General features: G+C 40.2%; 1 protein-coding gene across 4 annotated transcripts; it reads right to left on the bottom strand.

Annotated features, from left to right (window-relative positions):
* Nucleotides 1-2,478: 2,478 nt before the first annotated feature.
* On the bottom strand, nucleotides 2,479-13,155 carry LOC110717260. Of its 4 annotated transcripts, none has more exons than XR_002510718.1 (4): nucleotides 12,791-13,155; nucleotides 11,444-11,519; nucleotides 6,918-7,136; nucleotides 2,479-4,895 (listed from the first exon to the last, which is right to left on the bottom strand). XR_002510718.1 is itself a non-coding variant. In XM_021895918.1 (3 exons), the coding sequence occupies exons 1-3, from the start codon at nucleotides 7,468-7,470 to the stop codon at nucleotides 4,680-4,682; spliced, it is 639 nt and encodes a 212-aa protein (XP_021751610.1). In that variant the 5' UTR covers nucleotides 7,471-8,228; the 3' UTR covers nucleotides 2,479-4,679. The 4 variants fall into 4 exon arrangements, 2 of the variants coding, with proteins under 2 accessions (XP_021751610.1, XP_021751611.1); XR_002510717.1 differs by lacking the exons at nucleotides 11,444-11,519; nucleotides 12,791-13,155 and adding an exon at nucleotides 7,267-8,228 and having other exon boundaries at nucleotides 2,479-3,598; nucleotides 3,713-4,895; XM_021895918.1 differs by lacking the exons at nucleotides 11,444-11,519; nucleotides 12,791-13,155 and adding an exon at nucleotides 7,267-8,228.
* Nucleotides 13,156-17,365: the final 4,210 nt, after the last annotated feature.

Below are 17,365 nucleotides of genomic sequence, written 5' to 3' on the forward strand. Positions count from 1 at the left end.
GGTAAATCTACTCGTCCCAGTGGGTGGACGACTCCTCCTCCAAACCCTACTAAAGGGTGGGAGGCCGGATGTATGCAATCAGTCTGATATTTTAGTTTCGACAGACATTTGCTACTGATGAGATCTGAGGAGCTTCCGGTATCTATGAGGATTCGGCCAACTCTCTGGTTGGCCACTTTACATTCAATAACGAGAGGGTCGTCATGCGGCCCCCTTACCCCTCCTAGATCTTCTTCAGTGATGACAATCTCAGGAAATGAATATTTGGACGACCGTTCTTGGTGAACGGAATTTACATCTAACCGCCTGATATTGTCTTTGTTGCCCCTAATAGTGGGGCCGCCTCCTGAGAAGCCGCCTGCAATGGTGTAGACGACTGCATCATCTGTATCAGAGCTGTCGGCCTGCTGATTCTTTTTGGCCGTCTGCTTTTTCGAGGAAGTGTTCCCCGTAGATTTCTTGACATAAGTGTCAAGATTACCTTGCTCAGCCAGGCGGTCTAGGTACCGCATGAGACTGATGCAGTCATTGGTGTGATGACCAACATCATCATGATAAGCACAGAATTTATCTTGGTTCCGGTTGTTTGCAGAACCCTTCATGGGGACCGGCTTCTCAATTGAGATCCGTCCCTTGATTTCTTTTAGGATAAACTGGTTATCCTTGTTAAACGCATACTTTGGGGAGTATGGTTTGAATTCTTTTTTCTTTTTCTGGGCCGGCTGTTTAGAGGAATCAGCCGCCCAGACCTCTTTTCTTTTCTCATCTTTGTTAGACGACTGTTTCTGTCGTCCTTCTCTTTTGTCGAACCTTTTCCCGTCTGACTGTTTTATCGTACAAAGATCAGTCGCCTGTATATAGGCTTCTGCTTCAATCAAGGCCTCTTGAAGAGTCGCCACCCTTTTTGGAACCAAATCAAATTTGAAGGTGGACCCGTCTTTGAGACCTCTGAAAAAGACAGTATAAGCTACCTCATCCGGTAACCCTTGAATCTGTATTCTCATCAGGTTAAACCGCCCTGATGTAAGAACGAAGCCCCTCCTTCTCGCCCTGCTGAATTGTTCCCAAATCAAGGGTCGTTTTCTTCGCAGGGATGTTCATGGCGAAGTTGGAGGCAAATAAGTAAGCAAGCGTCCTGAAGCTATTTACACAACCAGTCGGCAGGTTGCCGAACCATTGCTGCGCGATTCCTTTGAGAGTCGCTGGGAAACACTTGCACCAAGTGGGATCATCCAACCCTTGAAGGTACATCAGGTTGGTGAATGCCATCAGATGGTCTTCTAGGTTAGTAGTGCCGCCTGACTGACTCTCATGGTACGACTGAGTATGCCTCATCGAGGCATTTCGCAAACTGTCTTGAAAGTTTGAAGTAGAGGCCGACTCTGACAATCGGTCACTCCTCTTCTGCTCTAGCAGTAGCCGAGCATCTGTGAATGTTTGCTTCGACCCGTCCGCCTGAATATGACGAACAGGTTTCCTATTCCCTGTAGGATAACGGAATTTTGTGAAATCAAGGGCAGGTGGCTCCCGCTTCCTAGATTTAGGATGAGGTGTCGCCTCTCGCCCTTGAACTGGCTTCCTCTTCAGTGAATTGGAGGGTTTCTTGGCCGACTGCTCCTTGACTGGAGCAGGCGGCTTCTTGTTGATCAACTCTTGAATCTCTCCCTTGAAGTCCCTCATGAAGGTCATGAGTTCGTTCCTTGTGATGGGAGCAGACCCATCAGTCTGTTGCCGAACAGGCGGTGCGCCTGCTGGCTCACTTCCTGTTTGAAGATGCTCCCGTTCCCTCCTTTCGGTATGGCGGGTACGTCAGGCCCTTAGGGTCCCGTCTGAAGCTGTATGAGCTTCAACTTCAAATTCACTTTCGGTATCATGGTCCGACTGAACTTGAGGGTCGTCTAGGGGACGCCTCTCTTCAGGAGTCGGTACAGACTTGGATGCCATCTCAGAAGTACTCTCCCCACAGGCGGCGCCAAATGTTTCGGGGTTTTCTGATGTCCTGCGGGAGAGTTACAATTCCGAGACTGGAACCGGACGCCTGTACCTGCAAAATAACGGAGACTCCTGGGAGCTCCGCCTCCAACGGTCAAGTTAATACCTGATTAAGGAGTAATTAATGCGGAAATTAAAGTGATTTGGTCTCTCTAGGGGAGAGTGTTTAATGTAGGTAATCTGCTTTGTTAGCGAGATCAGCCGGTTATTACTGTGTGTAATTAATGTGTTTTTCCCGTAATGTTTCTGTTCTCTTTTTTTGTAATCCCCCTTAATGAGGATTAAGGGAGGTATTTATAACCTTGGGAAACGTGCCCATCCTAGGTTTAGGTAAACCTAGGGCCGATTGGGCTTCCCTCGGAAGTTGGGCCTGGGTGGCCGGTTTCTCCATTAGGCATGGAGTATGCCACATGTCTTGACATAACAGGTCCAAGGTGGACGAATAAGCGCGTGCCACGTGGGAAGCCCTGACTGTTCCAACTGGGGGACACTTGGCAGGACCTGATTGGTCCACGTGGCGCATTCCGATTGGTGGGAGCAAAATCCCTTAATCAATAATTATTGAGAAGCTTTGTATAAATTAACTAAAACTTACCTGTGGTTTCTTCCACCTAATTCCTAGATTCTTTTTTTATCTTGATAATGTCTTTTCGATGTTTTTGGCTAAACTTTTTATCCCACTAAAAAAATTAATCAAAAAAATTAGATTAGTAATTATCGATATTGAATTATACGTCCTCATAAATTAAACAATCAACACAAAGAAAGCAAACTGATTTTAAGCACATTATATGTAGATACAATGAATATGTGATGTACTACATACTCATTGATGGTCTTTGGAGAAAATTCACTAATTTCATTTTCTGCTCCACCTGGAACTAGCCAAAACACCACTGCATTCCAAGGACTAATTATCGCAACCATCCAATGCCGACTATATGTAACATTAGTAAGAGAAGTAATAACATTGACATTATTATCATTGAATATCCCAAAAAATAGTTTTATATATAATTCACACTTACTTTTCTTTATAAGGAGCAAAGAAAAGTTGATTAAGATTCTTCCCTTCATTTTGACCAAACACACTTGCTAAATAGTCTGACCGTCCTTCTTTAGTTATTGGTGTTAGCGGAGATAAACAACCAATATCGCAAAATCCATACATTCCAGCAACACTATCTTGTTTACACATTTCGCTCTAAGTACCTTCCACATCAATTAACATATATAATACAAATAATATAAAACTGATAGTTAGAAAGCAATAGAGAAAAGAGGTAAGTCATTAGGCATTTACTTCATAAAGATAGACAAATGTGAAGCTCTAATCTCTCTTTGAAAGCATAATGTATGCATAATCAATTTTAAGTTTATGCTCATGTCCATACACACTTGTTGGGATTGTTATTGATATGCACTCATCATTTTCTTTCATTCTCCCAGCTTCAATTTTGAATTTTCGCAACAAACTAGTAGTTAACTTAGCACAATCCTCATCTCTGATGATATACTTATGAGTAGTGGATGCTTGTGATGATGGTGTTTCTGGGGATGGAGTAGTTAGGGGTTGATCAAGTGGTTTTGCTGTTTGTTCATCATCCTTTAAAGTAAAAGCACAAATTAAAAAGAAAAATGATTAAACTAACATACAACCCGAGACTTCAATAACCACTTTGGGACATAATTTTGTAATATTATAAGAATAAAATTTTACCTTCATCATTGGAAAAATCAAGTGACTTGGCCAGGGAGCAAAACTACCGTTAGCTTGGGACACGTACGTGAACTCTGAGGTTGGACATGGCATAAGAGCTGCTGGCATCACTACTTGATCAACCAAGACTCGTAGAAGACTAGTCACAATCTTAACATTATGAACAGTAATTGCTTGTTCTGATTTTCTTTTTTCCACCTTTCCTTTGGCAACAATATGTAGCTCCTTCTAACTTTGAATTTCCAAAGAACAATCACTCCAACCCTTATCATGTACAATTTGAATTAATATACCATGAGAAATACTTATAATAAGGCTAAGAATGTCATTGAGTATTAAATAATTGAAAAAGAATAATGTACCTCATCAAGAAGAGTATGTTCAATAACACTCACTGGATCATGCCTTGTCAGACCACTTCTAAATTGATTATGACTAATCGGATCATCATCAATTAGCTCATGACTTATTTGAGGAGAAGAAGCACAATTTTTCTCTATTTGCTGATCACTTCACATTAAGTGCTGCACGGGCCAATGAACATGGTAAGGCAAAATCTCCTCCTGGTTAGGTTCCGAAGTACCATTTATTTCAAGGTCTACATGAGCACCAACATTTTTACTTAAATGAGCACCAAGGCCGTTAAAACCAACATTTTTACTTAAATGAGCACCAAGGTCGTTAAAACCAACATTATTGACATCAAATCCACCTACTTGGCCACTTGAGCCACTAAGTTGTCCATTAAGAGCACTAAATTGAGGACCACCAAACCCTTGCATAGGGAAACCAAATTGGGAAGCACCAAACCCTTGGCCACTAAGTAGGGCAACATAACTCCCAAATGGAGTACTCACCGACCCTTGGCCACCTAAAGCACCACCACTTGTTATGAATTGTCTAAATTGATCTGGGTTGGAATTAGGGCTTGATATAATGTAAGACAACAACAAGTTTTGATCATTTCTCATAGTACCCATCTTTTCATCAGATAATTGACTTGTGCCTGCATACGATTTGGAGGTGTTGGTTGGTTGTACCCAAAATATGCCTTATTTGAAACGCCCGATCCAACAGCCCTTACCCGACCACCATGATCAGACTTATTTATTGCTTTGGCTAATACGTCATCCCGACCCTTGGCGGTTATTTCTCCTCTTTGAGCTTGGGCATCCAACGTACTCTGATAAAAAAAATTATTAAAGAAGTAAAAAAATAATAACAAAAAAATTTTGTTATGACCTGTACGCAGAACATGACCCATAATTTGAACTTAAAACGAGAAACTTGCAACTAACAATTTTAATGACTTGAAATTAGAGTTAATTCTTACAATTGCTTGCGCAATTATATCATCAACAGGATTCTCAAATACCATTTGGCCATCTTTTTCTTTAGAATGGGCTTTGTTTTGGGTTTTGTAGCGTTTAACACTACGTGGAAGAGAAACCCGCCCAAGACCCGTTCACTAATTAAAGCAACTAAATACTTAATCACATAATTAACAACATGAGAGAAAGAAAAAGAAAAGACATTCTTACCCTTGACGTGTGCTTCACTCGATTCACGAGCTCTTACTTCAAAGCTCGAGCCTCGCAAGTGCGACGGCCTCCTACGGCTCGCACCCTCGACCCGACTCGAACGGTCTTAATCCCGAAGGTTAGTCCGGACTTGACCAATAAAAACTAGAGTATTACAAACTTAAGGTTTTCTCACTTTACTAAGGAGATGTCTTTTTAGTTTTACTCAAGTGTTCTTCCCAAAAACCAAAACTTGGTATTTATAGGGAATGGAGACTTAATCTCCGCTCTCCCATCAATGTGGGAGATTTGCATTTTCCTTTATTTTATTTTAATCAAAAACAAAATAAAAATGCAATTCAATTAACAAGCTACAAGTGGCACAAGGAGGGAGAGAGAGAGTCGGTGAGGACCACCAAAGGGGGGACCAACTCACCTAGCTCCCCAAGCCAAACACCATCTCCTTTGGTCCCCTCCTTGACCGGTTGTCCATGCCACATGGCTGGCTGGCAGCCTGCCTTGGCTGCCAAGGTTGCGAGCTGGCGCCTAGCACTAAGGTTGGGTTGTCCAGCCAGCATGCCCATGCATGCGTGCAGCTAGCAAGCCATGCATGCGGGCTGATGCCTAAGAGCTGCTATGCGAGTGTGTTGGGCTGTTGTTATGCGATGCCTAGCACGCATAGCGTGTTGCTGCTTGGTGCCTCAACGCTGGCACGCAAGCACAACATGCAGCGATGGCTGGCCCAGCATGGCTAGCAAGCACGCACAATGCTATGCGCTACTTGCTTGCGATAGCGAGGCCCAGCAAGCACTTGCGTGCTGCTAGCCTTGCGATGCTTGCGGGCTATGCTTGGCCATGCCTAGCATGTTGCGATGGCTGGTGCTACTATGCTAGCAAGCACGCCCAGCCATGCTAGCACAGCCACAGCACGCACACACGCATGGCACGCATCTTGCGATGCTTGGGTCATGCGATGTGCGTGTGTTGGGCGATGCTAGGCACACATGGGATGGGGACCTCGCCTAGCCTAGCACTCACATGGCTAGGCCAATGCGAGGCTAGGGCTTGGCTCAAAATTGTCGCTTGCTTGATTCCACGTCTCGTCGAATTCTAAATTCGACTTGACTTGCGACGCTCGGTCTCGACGCTCGCATGCGTGGCTTATGCATTAATATTACTGATCAGAAGGGTTCAGTCAAGATTAAGCCGTAATATTAATTATGCATTAATATTACTGATTGGAAGCGGCCTCGACCTAGGCATTCCGATCACTTGACCTCACTGAAGAATTAGCTTTCTAATAATTTCGAACCCTCTATCGGAATAATACACTTGTTGGAAGGACACCATTCCTTTCACTTTGAGCCAAACTAAATGTCGAGGAACTTGTGTGACATGAGTCCCTTTGTTCTGAAGTTCTTTTACCTAATGTTTGGCAGCAACAAATCTAACATTCAGCTCAAAATTCAGATTTATACTTAATTAAACTGATTTTCCAACTACTTACGATCTCTTCTTCATAGTAAAGGTATCCTAGTCTGCCTCCTCGGTAACTTGTATTCTTTTTCACTGACCTTCCTCGATTCTTTTTGCTTAATTCCTTTGCATTAGATACCATACCTAGTTAGTATACAATATTATCAAATACAAACAATCTAATAAATACTTGTATAGTATAAGAATACCTGAAATGCATCATCTTCGATATATGTCTTTATAAATTTGTTCCAATTAGTTTGCAGTATCATTGGATATTTCCATGGCGATGTTTTCCTTACCACTTTCTTATTTCCATGTACCTTGTATAGCCAATACTTTCTCAATCTTGTCTTGAAGGCCCTCCATCGAATAGAAGCCCTCCCTAAGATATATTTTTTGCGCTTCTCTAGTACATCAAATCCTTTCTGAAAAAAATGTTATTTTTATTAATACATATAATCTGTAAAAAGTAATAATACTAGTAATACATATAAACAACCTCATGCATGTTGAGTTATATTAAAGCATGATGAATTTGCAAAGGTAAACGCTTACTGCGATGATTTCATACTCTTCATCCACTATTTCTTTTGGAACATCACCCCAATTTTTATAGTTAATATTTACAGGTTCACGAGCAACTACACCAATATAAGAAGAAAGGGTAGTGCGGTTTTTTTTATCACCAAATGGAACTCCATATGTAGGATGCCATTCCACAGGGATTTTGGTACCGCTTTGAATTGCTTTCCCCAGCATTGCAAGTATAGTGCCACCTCTCTCTCCTCACGATTATTTTTTTCAGTAGCATCATTTTCTGGATCAGAGGTTGCATTGTTTGTAGATTGACTTGCATGCTTTTTTCTTTTTTGCCATTAAGCTGCCAAAGTACAAAAATTGGGGAAATAAACTTAGAGATATGTGTGTGTGTGTGTATACACTTCCACAGTTAAACTATAATAAAAATAAAATAGAGAAAGAAAGGTTGTTCCATGAATGAAATATGCGTATCAGTATCCTAAATATATATTCAACACACACCTCAGTTTTTTCTAGAATTTGATTTACGATGACGTTTTCGGGACTTTGCCTTTTTAGAATCTATTTCATCCCACATACCTTCATCATGGTCTTGTCTTACATATATTGAAGAATCGCCATTAATATCATCCCCGAGTGGCCCCTTCTTAAAGGTGGATCCTTCCTCCAGATTATCATTTTCATACTCATCTACTGCATGTCGAGGCGAAGGTGAAATAACTATTGACTTTCTCTTATCAGTTGGGTCAGTCACATAAAATACTTGTTTAGCTTGATTAGCCAATATGTAAGGATCTTCTTTATGCCCTTGTTTGTCAAGATTTACCATGATGAATCCTAATAAGTCGTCAATGGAAACGCCACTAGAGTTATCAACCCATTTGCATCCAAATAAAGGTATTGAGAAACCATTGTAAAGCAACTAACTCACAAATTTCTTCGATGACACCATAGTAACGAATTTTACAATAAACAGGTTTCTTATCTTTGACACTAGAAAAATTCATAGCTTCAGCTTCTAAAGTAACTCCACTATTTTGCATAGTACTAATTGCGTCTTGATCCTTGGTGTAAAATGTGCAACCATTAATTATATACCCAGAATAAAAGAAGGCACTGAAGTTAGGCCCATATGCTAAACACTTCAAACAACCAGAAATAGATTCTGGTGACAATTGAAGTTCTTTTATTACTTTTTCCTTGAACCAGGTAAAAAATGTCTCATTATGCTCATTTGTTATGAACTTCTTGCCTTCCGATTATACTTTTTTTTCAAGAAAGTTCTGTGTTGCTCAACATAAGGTGCTACTTCATCCTCATTATGCAAAACATATGTATGGGCCTTAATCCACTTGGCACGAGACAAGTCAGCTTGTTTATAACCAATGATACCCTTCCCATCTATCCTATTATCATGATGAGATATAGGTAGTCCAATAATTTTCACATCTCCTAAAAATTCACTATAAAGTGCAATATCAATTTCGTATTGGACTCGCTCAGCTATACAACCTTTAGGGTAATAAGCATTCATCACATAACCCTTATAGGTTTTCATTTGCCTTTCAAAATCCCACTGAGCTCTCAGATACACAGGCCCACAATATCTTACCTCTCTAACCAGGTGTAGTGTCAAATGAATCATTATGTCAAAAAATGATGGAGGGAAATACATTTCTAACTGGCACAAAATAATGACAATCTCTTCCTCTAAGTCATCTAGTTCTTCAGGATTAATAACTTTGTTGTAGATTGCATTAAAGAAAGAACACAATCTAATGATGGCATGTCGGACATTTTTAGGTAAAATTGAACGAATAGCCACTGGTAACAAATATTGCATCAAGACATGGCAATCATGGGACTTAAAACCCACAAGTTTCAAGTTTTCCATGGAAACAAGGTTGTGAATGTTTGAAGAATAACCCTCTGGAACTTTCACTCCAGCCAAACTCTGATAAAATTCAACTTTTTCTTTCTTTGATAATGTAAAAGCAGCGAGAGGCAAATATTTAGGGCCATCTTTTATCTTTTCAACTAGATGAAGTTCAGCTCTAATCCCCCTGATTTCTAAGTCAGCTCTTTCTTTAGGGCCATCTTTCGTTTTCCCAGATGTTTAACAAAGTACCAATAAGACTATCACACACATTTTTCTCTATATGCATTGCATCTAAAGAATGTCTCACAAAAAGGAATCTCCAGTATGTAAAACGCTAAAAACCACAACACTTCTTGTACCCTTGTTAGGAAGCTTTTTTTTTATTGTTTTTCCCAAAGAGAATCTGAATATCCTTTACCTTCTGAAACACCTCCTCACTAGTGAAGACCTTTGGACAATCATCAAACATTTGTTTCCCATTAAAGGCTTTCTTTTGCTTACGATAACTATGATCACTAGGAAAAAAACATCGATGATCTACATAAGCTGTTTTTCTAGATCCATATAACCAAACTCCCTTGAAACCATCTTCACACAATGGACAAGTTGACCCACCTTTCACTATGTACCCTGACAGATTACCATAAACTGGAAAGTCTTGGATGGTGGTAAACAACATTGCCTTCAAATTGAACATTTCTTTGCGATGAGCATCGTACACCTCTACACCTTTATCCCATAATATGATCAAATCATCAATGAGTGGTTCTAAATACACATCAATGTCATTTCCAGGTTGTTTTGGCCTAGAAATTAACAATGTTAGCATCATGTACATTCTTTTCATGCACAAAGAAGGGGATAAGTTGTAAGTGACTAGAATTACAGGCCAAGTACTATAGGTGCTACAAAGGGAGCAGAAAGGGTTCATACCATCGGTGGACAATGCAAGGCGCAAATTACGTTCTTCTTTACCAAACTCAGGGAACATTGCATCAATGAATGAACATTGAGGGGAGTCGGCTGGGTGCCTAAGAAACTCATCCTTTTTACGGCCATGTTCATGCCAAGTTAACTTCTCAACATCTCCCGAGTTTGAATACATGCGTCTAAACCTGGGTATTATCGAAAAATACCATAATACCTTAGCCGGCACAACTTCTTTTTTTTTTATATCTTGAGGCTTTACACACAGGGCAACTCTCTAATGATTCTCATTCATTATGATACAATATGCAATCATTAGGGCACGCATGAATTTTCTCATAACGCAAGCTCATTGTGCACAATAACTTTTTTGCCTCATAACAACCTTTTGGAAGAACATTATTTTTTGGAAGCATGTCTTTTAATAATTCAAGCAACGCATTAAAACCAATATCTGACCAACTATGACCTGCCTTCAAATTGTATAATTTAAGTAAACCTGACAATCTGGTATACTTGGTGCAACCAGGGTACAACGGCATTTCAGTTAATAAGGTCTGGAGAGCAGCAGGATCCTCAATGATTGTGTCCTCAACTACATGTATCATGTCCTTTAAACGATCACCTTCATAATTAGCATGACCCTCCCTTACACCATCCATAGAAGTGGCCTTAGAGATTCTTTCCCTAGACTCTCCATGAAAAGTCCAATGGGTATATGTTCTATCAAAGGCCCATTTACTAAGATGATTAAGTATTTCATCAACTCTCTTGTGCAAGAAATTGTGGCACATAAAACAAGGACATGGTAACTTGTCTCTGCCTCTACTATTTTTCACCGCAGAAGTAATAAATTCCTTTACACCATCAACATATTTTGGGTCACCTGGCTTTGATGTAGTTATCCAACTTCGGTCCATTTCTACACTTAATATGACATTTAAAGTAACTAACACAATGTTGATCAAATTAAATAACATTTTATAGTGATGTGTACAAAGGTGAGCAGTTCAGTTAAGAGTGAGAAAATAAAAGATTAATAAACAAAAAAAATGGGAATGAAGTAGTAACATATTTTAGTTTTTTTTTATTATTTCCTTTTTATAACTCTGGTAGAAACTCATACCCGAAACTTGATGGCCAAAACCAAAATTGACCCCACTTATAAGAGAATTGGGTTAACAATAATAAATTTCTCAAAATAAACAAATTGACATGAAATCAAAAGGCATGTCATATAATCTGACCCATGTAATAATTGATAGCAACAAAATGTGGTTATTTATTCTTTTCTTCCATGCATATAAAATAACTATAACTAGCAATATAACTATCATATTAAATTAACAAAAGATAGCCAAAAGGATTTAGAGAAATGTTACTTACCTTATCAAAATATGTAGCACCTCAATATAAAAGTCGAAATAATTGATATGTCCAATGCAAATCCACACAAAATGGGCTGCATATACCATTAAAAAAAATAAAAAAGCTAAAAAGTGAATAATATTAATTTAGTATAAGTAAAGGTGAGTATAAGCACAACACATGAAAATATTAATTGATTACATGGTATACAGAGAGTTAGAGACTAAAGCATGCACGTTTACGAAAGCAGTGGAAAGTTGGGACCTTTTAATACTCCCTTAATCTCGACCACTCAACCCGGCCAAAATACAAAAACAAATGACTCTCTAACATACATAATATGGTCTACCATTTAATAATTTAAGCTTGTCCTATATACTGCAAGTGACATCAGTATATAGCCATGAATGCATATAATACAAAAACATTCACACATGATATACAATCAGACAAACATATGGAGGGAATTTCCAATATATATAAGCCCTTGATTTTATCAATTTGCCGGCAACAATTAATTAAACAAGACTAATGGAGGGAGGCTTTAAAAGAGAAATTAGTTTTGTATTGGATGGGTATACATTCACACATGTTTAATAAAAGTAATAATTTTTTTAATACTCTGACAAAGTCTTGTATTGGATGGTATCACAATTGTTGTGAGAGTGGAGTGACTTAATGACTCATACTTATCTGTTTTTGACCTTATTATTAAACAAATCGAATTCAATCTGTTTTGCTAATTTGTTTAACTCGATACTCTTGTTCGTTCAATCGCTATGCTAAAAGGCTAATAGCTATACTATCTGTAGTGTTGATGCAAAAATCCCTGTGTTCATATTAGCACTCCTAGGAGACATCCTCTTTGTAATTTTTGTACTGATTTACAACTAGTGCAAAATGCAATATATTAAGGATAGATGATTGAAGTCTTTTTTTTTTTAAAGAAAAGGGAATATATTAAAACTTAATAACCACAAAGAGTTTGAGAGATGCTGCCATAGCAACTCCAACAACCAAGCCAAAACATCGTATAATCAAAGCCATAAAAAAGATCCAAACCAAAATACATAGAAGAGACAAACTTAATCTCAATTTTAATTTAGCCATGCATGCATACCCAATTGTCAACAGTTGGTTCTCTTAAACCCATCGCCAAACAGTATAACAAGTCATAAAATTTAACCCTTAATTTCAATGGTTCGATTATAAATATTACTGTAAAAGTATGATTTTCAAGCTAGTACAAATGTAATATAAAACTAATCATACGAAATCGAAAAAAAAAATTAACAATAGAACAAAAATTATGGTATTTTTATCATCAAATTAATTAAATTAAAAAGTCAAACATAAAAGAACTACCAAGAAGGAAACAACACGCAAATTCTGCAGAGATGATGAGCGGTGGCTTCAGTGGCGGTGGTGGTTTCGGTGGCTTCTATGGCGGTGTCGGCGGTAGTTTAGACGACACAAAAACCGGAGCAAAGTGGCGATGGTGGCTTTAGTAGGAAGATAAGAAAATGAGCAATGGCTTTTGTGATGGGCAAGGGATTATGCGGAATTGGAGGAATGGAGGAAGATGGGAGGTTGATCGTAATTGGAGGTAATGGAGGAAGATGGGAGGTTGAGTGTAGTAGTGGCGGTACGGTAAAGCGTGAATTTCAATGTATAGGTGAATGAAATACAGCAGTTTTGCACTTACCAATTCTATTTTTTCATTTTTTTAATTTAATAAATAAAAAATAAGAAACCGGTTTTGGGGATAAAAGGATCCTTAAGTTTGATTAAATTTTAATACTAAATAAGGAACATCATTTTTTAACGAGGTGTCTCTTATATCTCATTTAAAGAGACCCCTTTTCTTAGATCATAGGTTTCTTTTATTAAAAAAACCCCTATTTACTAAAAGGGGTTTCTTATTAGTGATACTTTAGGCCGAATTTGTAGTAGTGTCTTGAGCCAAAAGCCATGGAAATGGTGACGAAATGTGACAAGTGTCAAAGATTCGGCAAACTCATACACCGTCCGGCCACTAACCTGACGACCATTCACAGCCCAATACCATTCGCCAAATGAGGCAATGACATTCTTGGTCCGTATACACTTGTTACAAGCGGATGGCGATATATTCTAGTTAATGTTGACTACTTCACCAAATGGGTAGAAGCAGAGGCGGTCAAAGACATTAAGACAAAAGATGTCATCTCTTTCATTTGGAGGAATATTATCACCCGGTTTGAGGTACCTATGTCCATGGTCTTTGATAATGGCCCTTAGTTTAAGATCTCTACCCTCAAGAATTGGTTGGGAGATCATGGGATCTCACATTACTTTGCATCAGTCAGCCGTCCCCAAGCAAACGGCCAGGTTGAAGCCTTCAACAAGCTTATCTCAAACGCCATTAAGAAGAATTTAAAATTGAAAGGGATGGCGGTCTATGGGCAGATGAGTTGCCTCATGTCCTATAGGCCATCAGAACAACTGAAAAAGGGGCAACCGGTGATACCCCGTTTCTTATGACATACGGCGCAGAAGCCGTCTTGCCTATTGAGCACTATGAGCCGACTCTTCAAGTCATGCTTTATGACGAAGAGGCTAATTGGAAGGCCATGCGGCTAGCATTGGACTCACTCCTGGAACGCAGGAGCAATGCCGCCTTGCGTCATGAGATATATCGTCTGAGAATGACAAGAGCCTACAACAAAAGAGTACACAAACGGCCCTTGAAAGTAGGGGACTTTGTGTTACGGAAAATGGAGGCAACCGGTAGGGCCAATGAGCAAGGAAAGTTGACTCCCAATTGGGAAGGCCCCTACTGAATCTATGAAGAAGTAAGAGGCGACACCTACCGCCTGGAAACCCCAAACGGTAGACAGCTGGCCAGAACTTGGAATGTAAACAACTTAAAAAAAGTACTACTTCTAAGAATTCAAAATTTTTGTAAATAAAGTCTATCAATCAAAAGTTCTTTATTTTCAAAGATATTTATTGCTCTGTATATGTACCGTCTGTACAATGTACAAACGGCCTTATTAAAATCTCACGTCTTCTCCAACATGAGTAGATATAAGCTAAGTCCAAAAACTTAGCATCTAAGTATTGTTCGTCTTAGAAAAACCTGATGAGGCCAATGGCCGGATGATTTTTAAAACCATCGTCTTCTCCAACATGAGTAGATAACCGGCGACGCCCATCTGGGTGAATTCATCGCAGAGAGCATCTCCCATTCGGATGGTACATTGCTCTATAAACTTGAAAACAAATGGCCCTATTGACTGTATGGATTAAGATACCCTCACAACCGTTTGATTTGATATAGTGAAACCTAGATAGCTAAAGATCATCGCTTGTTTTATGACAACCGGTATCCGGCTACTATCTTGGTTGGACACAACCTTAATACGGTACACTATAAAACACCTATTATTGCTCAGGGGCAATACAGGCGGCAAAATTTAAATAAATATAAGCTAAGTCCAAAAAATTAGAAGCCCAATTTGATTCGTTTAAAATAAACTGAAGAGGCCAATGGCCAGATAATATTGAATAATTACCAACCTCACTGTCGTCCAGGGGCAAAAGAAAGGCAGACAAAGGCAACCGACTCTTTAAGTGTCGTGTGCCATTAACAAGTTTGCTAAAATAACAGACATATACATATAGTAAAATTAAAATTTTTGTTAAAAATCGACTCAATCGGCTATTTCATTAAAAGCCCCCGGCATAAAAGACCGGGAGAAGAAGATTGTCACACCGGATCCACATCCGGAAAAATAAAAGGATTCTTGTTGGAATTACATTGAAAAACTCGGCACGCAAGCCGGAAACAAAAACCGAAGTTTAATTTTGTTGTTGTTGAGGTGGAGGCAACGTCTGGTCCTGGCCGGATAAGAGCTCGCTTTCAGGTTGCCTTGGTTGAACTTGGTCAGTGTCAACTGGCACTTGCTCTTCTTGCTCATTGAGTTCCTTATCCTCATGCTCCTCATCAGACGGCTCAATACCGGCCCATTCTTCAAATGGAGTCGGCGCCTCAAGACCGAGGGACTAGGCATCGTATACCTCAGAGGCATACTTGTATCTTAAGTTGAATAACTCTCAATCATAGTCCGGATGGATGAGATTCCATGCCATTTTCATGTGAGCTTCACAATTTCTCTCATTCTCATCCATCAGCCGCTCTTGCTCAGCCGCCAGCTTAGCCTTGTGGTCAATCTGCACCTGGGCCAAATCATCCTTCAACCGGGAGACGTCTGCCCTAAGTTGGGTATTCTCTTTATCAGCATCCTCCAGTGCCTTGAGATCTGACTGAAGGTTTGTAATTTGAAGCTCAAGGTCAGACGCCTTACTATTTGTCGTCTCCACATCAGCCGTGAGATCCTTAACCAGCTCCTCCTATTTCATCGCTTGGGCTTTAGTCCTAATTTCAGTCATAGTACATTGGTATTGAGCAACATCAAGGGTATCAGTAGCCCGTTTATTGGCTTCTCTTACCTCCTCTTGCTTCTTTTTAAACGGGACTTTGATCCCTTCCACTCTTAGCATCACCTGCAAAACTTAGCCGGCAAAATGTTAATTTAACCTCAGTTAACCCAGCTGGCAAAAAGTTAATTTACTACAGATACCTCAGTCGGTAAAGAGTTAATTTAGCTCAGTTAACACAGTTGGCAAAAAGTTAAGGGACCTCAGCAAGCAAGGCGTTGATGCAATCCATGTTAACCTGATGCACCCCCGGGATCGAGTCCTTATCAGACCGGGTGAGGCATCTCAACATCCGCCTAGAATATTGCTGGAGGTCAGACCACCTTGGAGAGGCATCTGCACCAATAGAGTTATGTGGTGAGATATCAGCATAGGCGACACCTATATTGTGTCGGCTGCTAGAGGAATCCCCTGATTGAGTAACTTGAGATTTGACTCGCATAGGCCCAAGCGGCCATGGGTGATCAAAGTTGTAAGTCATACCTTGAGGTTCTAACTGAGGGGTCACCCCACCCCCAGCCGCTGCAGAACCCGATGCAGCATAGAGTGGCATGCCACCCTTCGGCGTGTTAGTGACCCCGACTCTTTGTCAGCCGGCTTAGTACTCAGACCAAGATCCTTCAGGCTTTTTCCTGCAGAATTTGGTCTATCCTGAAAAGGCGGCCTTGATGATGCCGTCTGGGCGGACGGGGTTTTCCTTGCCTTGGAAGGAGCTTTGGAAGGTTCATCAGCCTTCCGCTTAAGCATCTTGGAGATGGAACGTGGAACGTTCTTACTTCCACCCAGAAAGTCAAACACAAGGTCACAGCCGGTTAAAAGCCTTCTGATGACAAATAAAAATTTACAAGTTATCGCATACAACCGGAGCTTACCCCATCATCCTTGGACGCCAGTTGGGCCCTTTTCTTTTCAAGTTGATCCTTCCGGATCTAGGCTGCTGACTTGGCAGGCGTCTTTACAGAGTCAACCATTTCTAGACCTTTTTCTACAAAAGGAAAATTGGTTGGTGAAATACAAAACAAATCACTGAGCCATAGAGGCAACACTAAAGTGTCGGTTAAGCAGTCAACGTACGTCTACTAAAAGAGGTACTAAGACCACAGGCGGAGAGGAAAGCCTCATCCTTGAGCCAATCCGGATGGGGTACCCAGTTCTTGGGTACAATTATTTCAGTGCCATCATCTAGAGGTATGGTGGTCCTCTTGAAAAACTTCGGCTCTATTATTTGTGCCTAAGCCTCCTCAAGGACACGCGGAAGGGCACACTTTTTCCCCAAGAGAGCCGACTCCTTATTGTACTGGCGGAGCAGACGATTTAGACGTTTGGATGGGGAGGAAACCAAGTAGAACTTGCTTTTCCAGTTGCTCCACTTAGACGGTTTGTCTAGTGTCATCATGTACTCCGGATGCGTGGTTAAAGTGTACCACGCCTTCCAGCCGCCTGGGGCATTGCTTAAGT

The sequence above is a fragment of the Chenopodium quinoa genome, unplaced genomic scaffold (genome assembly GCF_001683475.1).
Source record: "Chenopodium quinoa cultivar QQ74 unplaced genomic scaffold, ASM168347v1, whole genome shotgun sequence".
Lineage (NCBI taxonomy): Eukaryota > Viridiplantae > Streptophyta > Magnoliopsida > Caryophyllales > Amaranthaceae > Chenopodium > Chenopodium quinoa.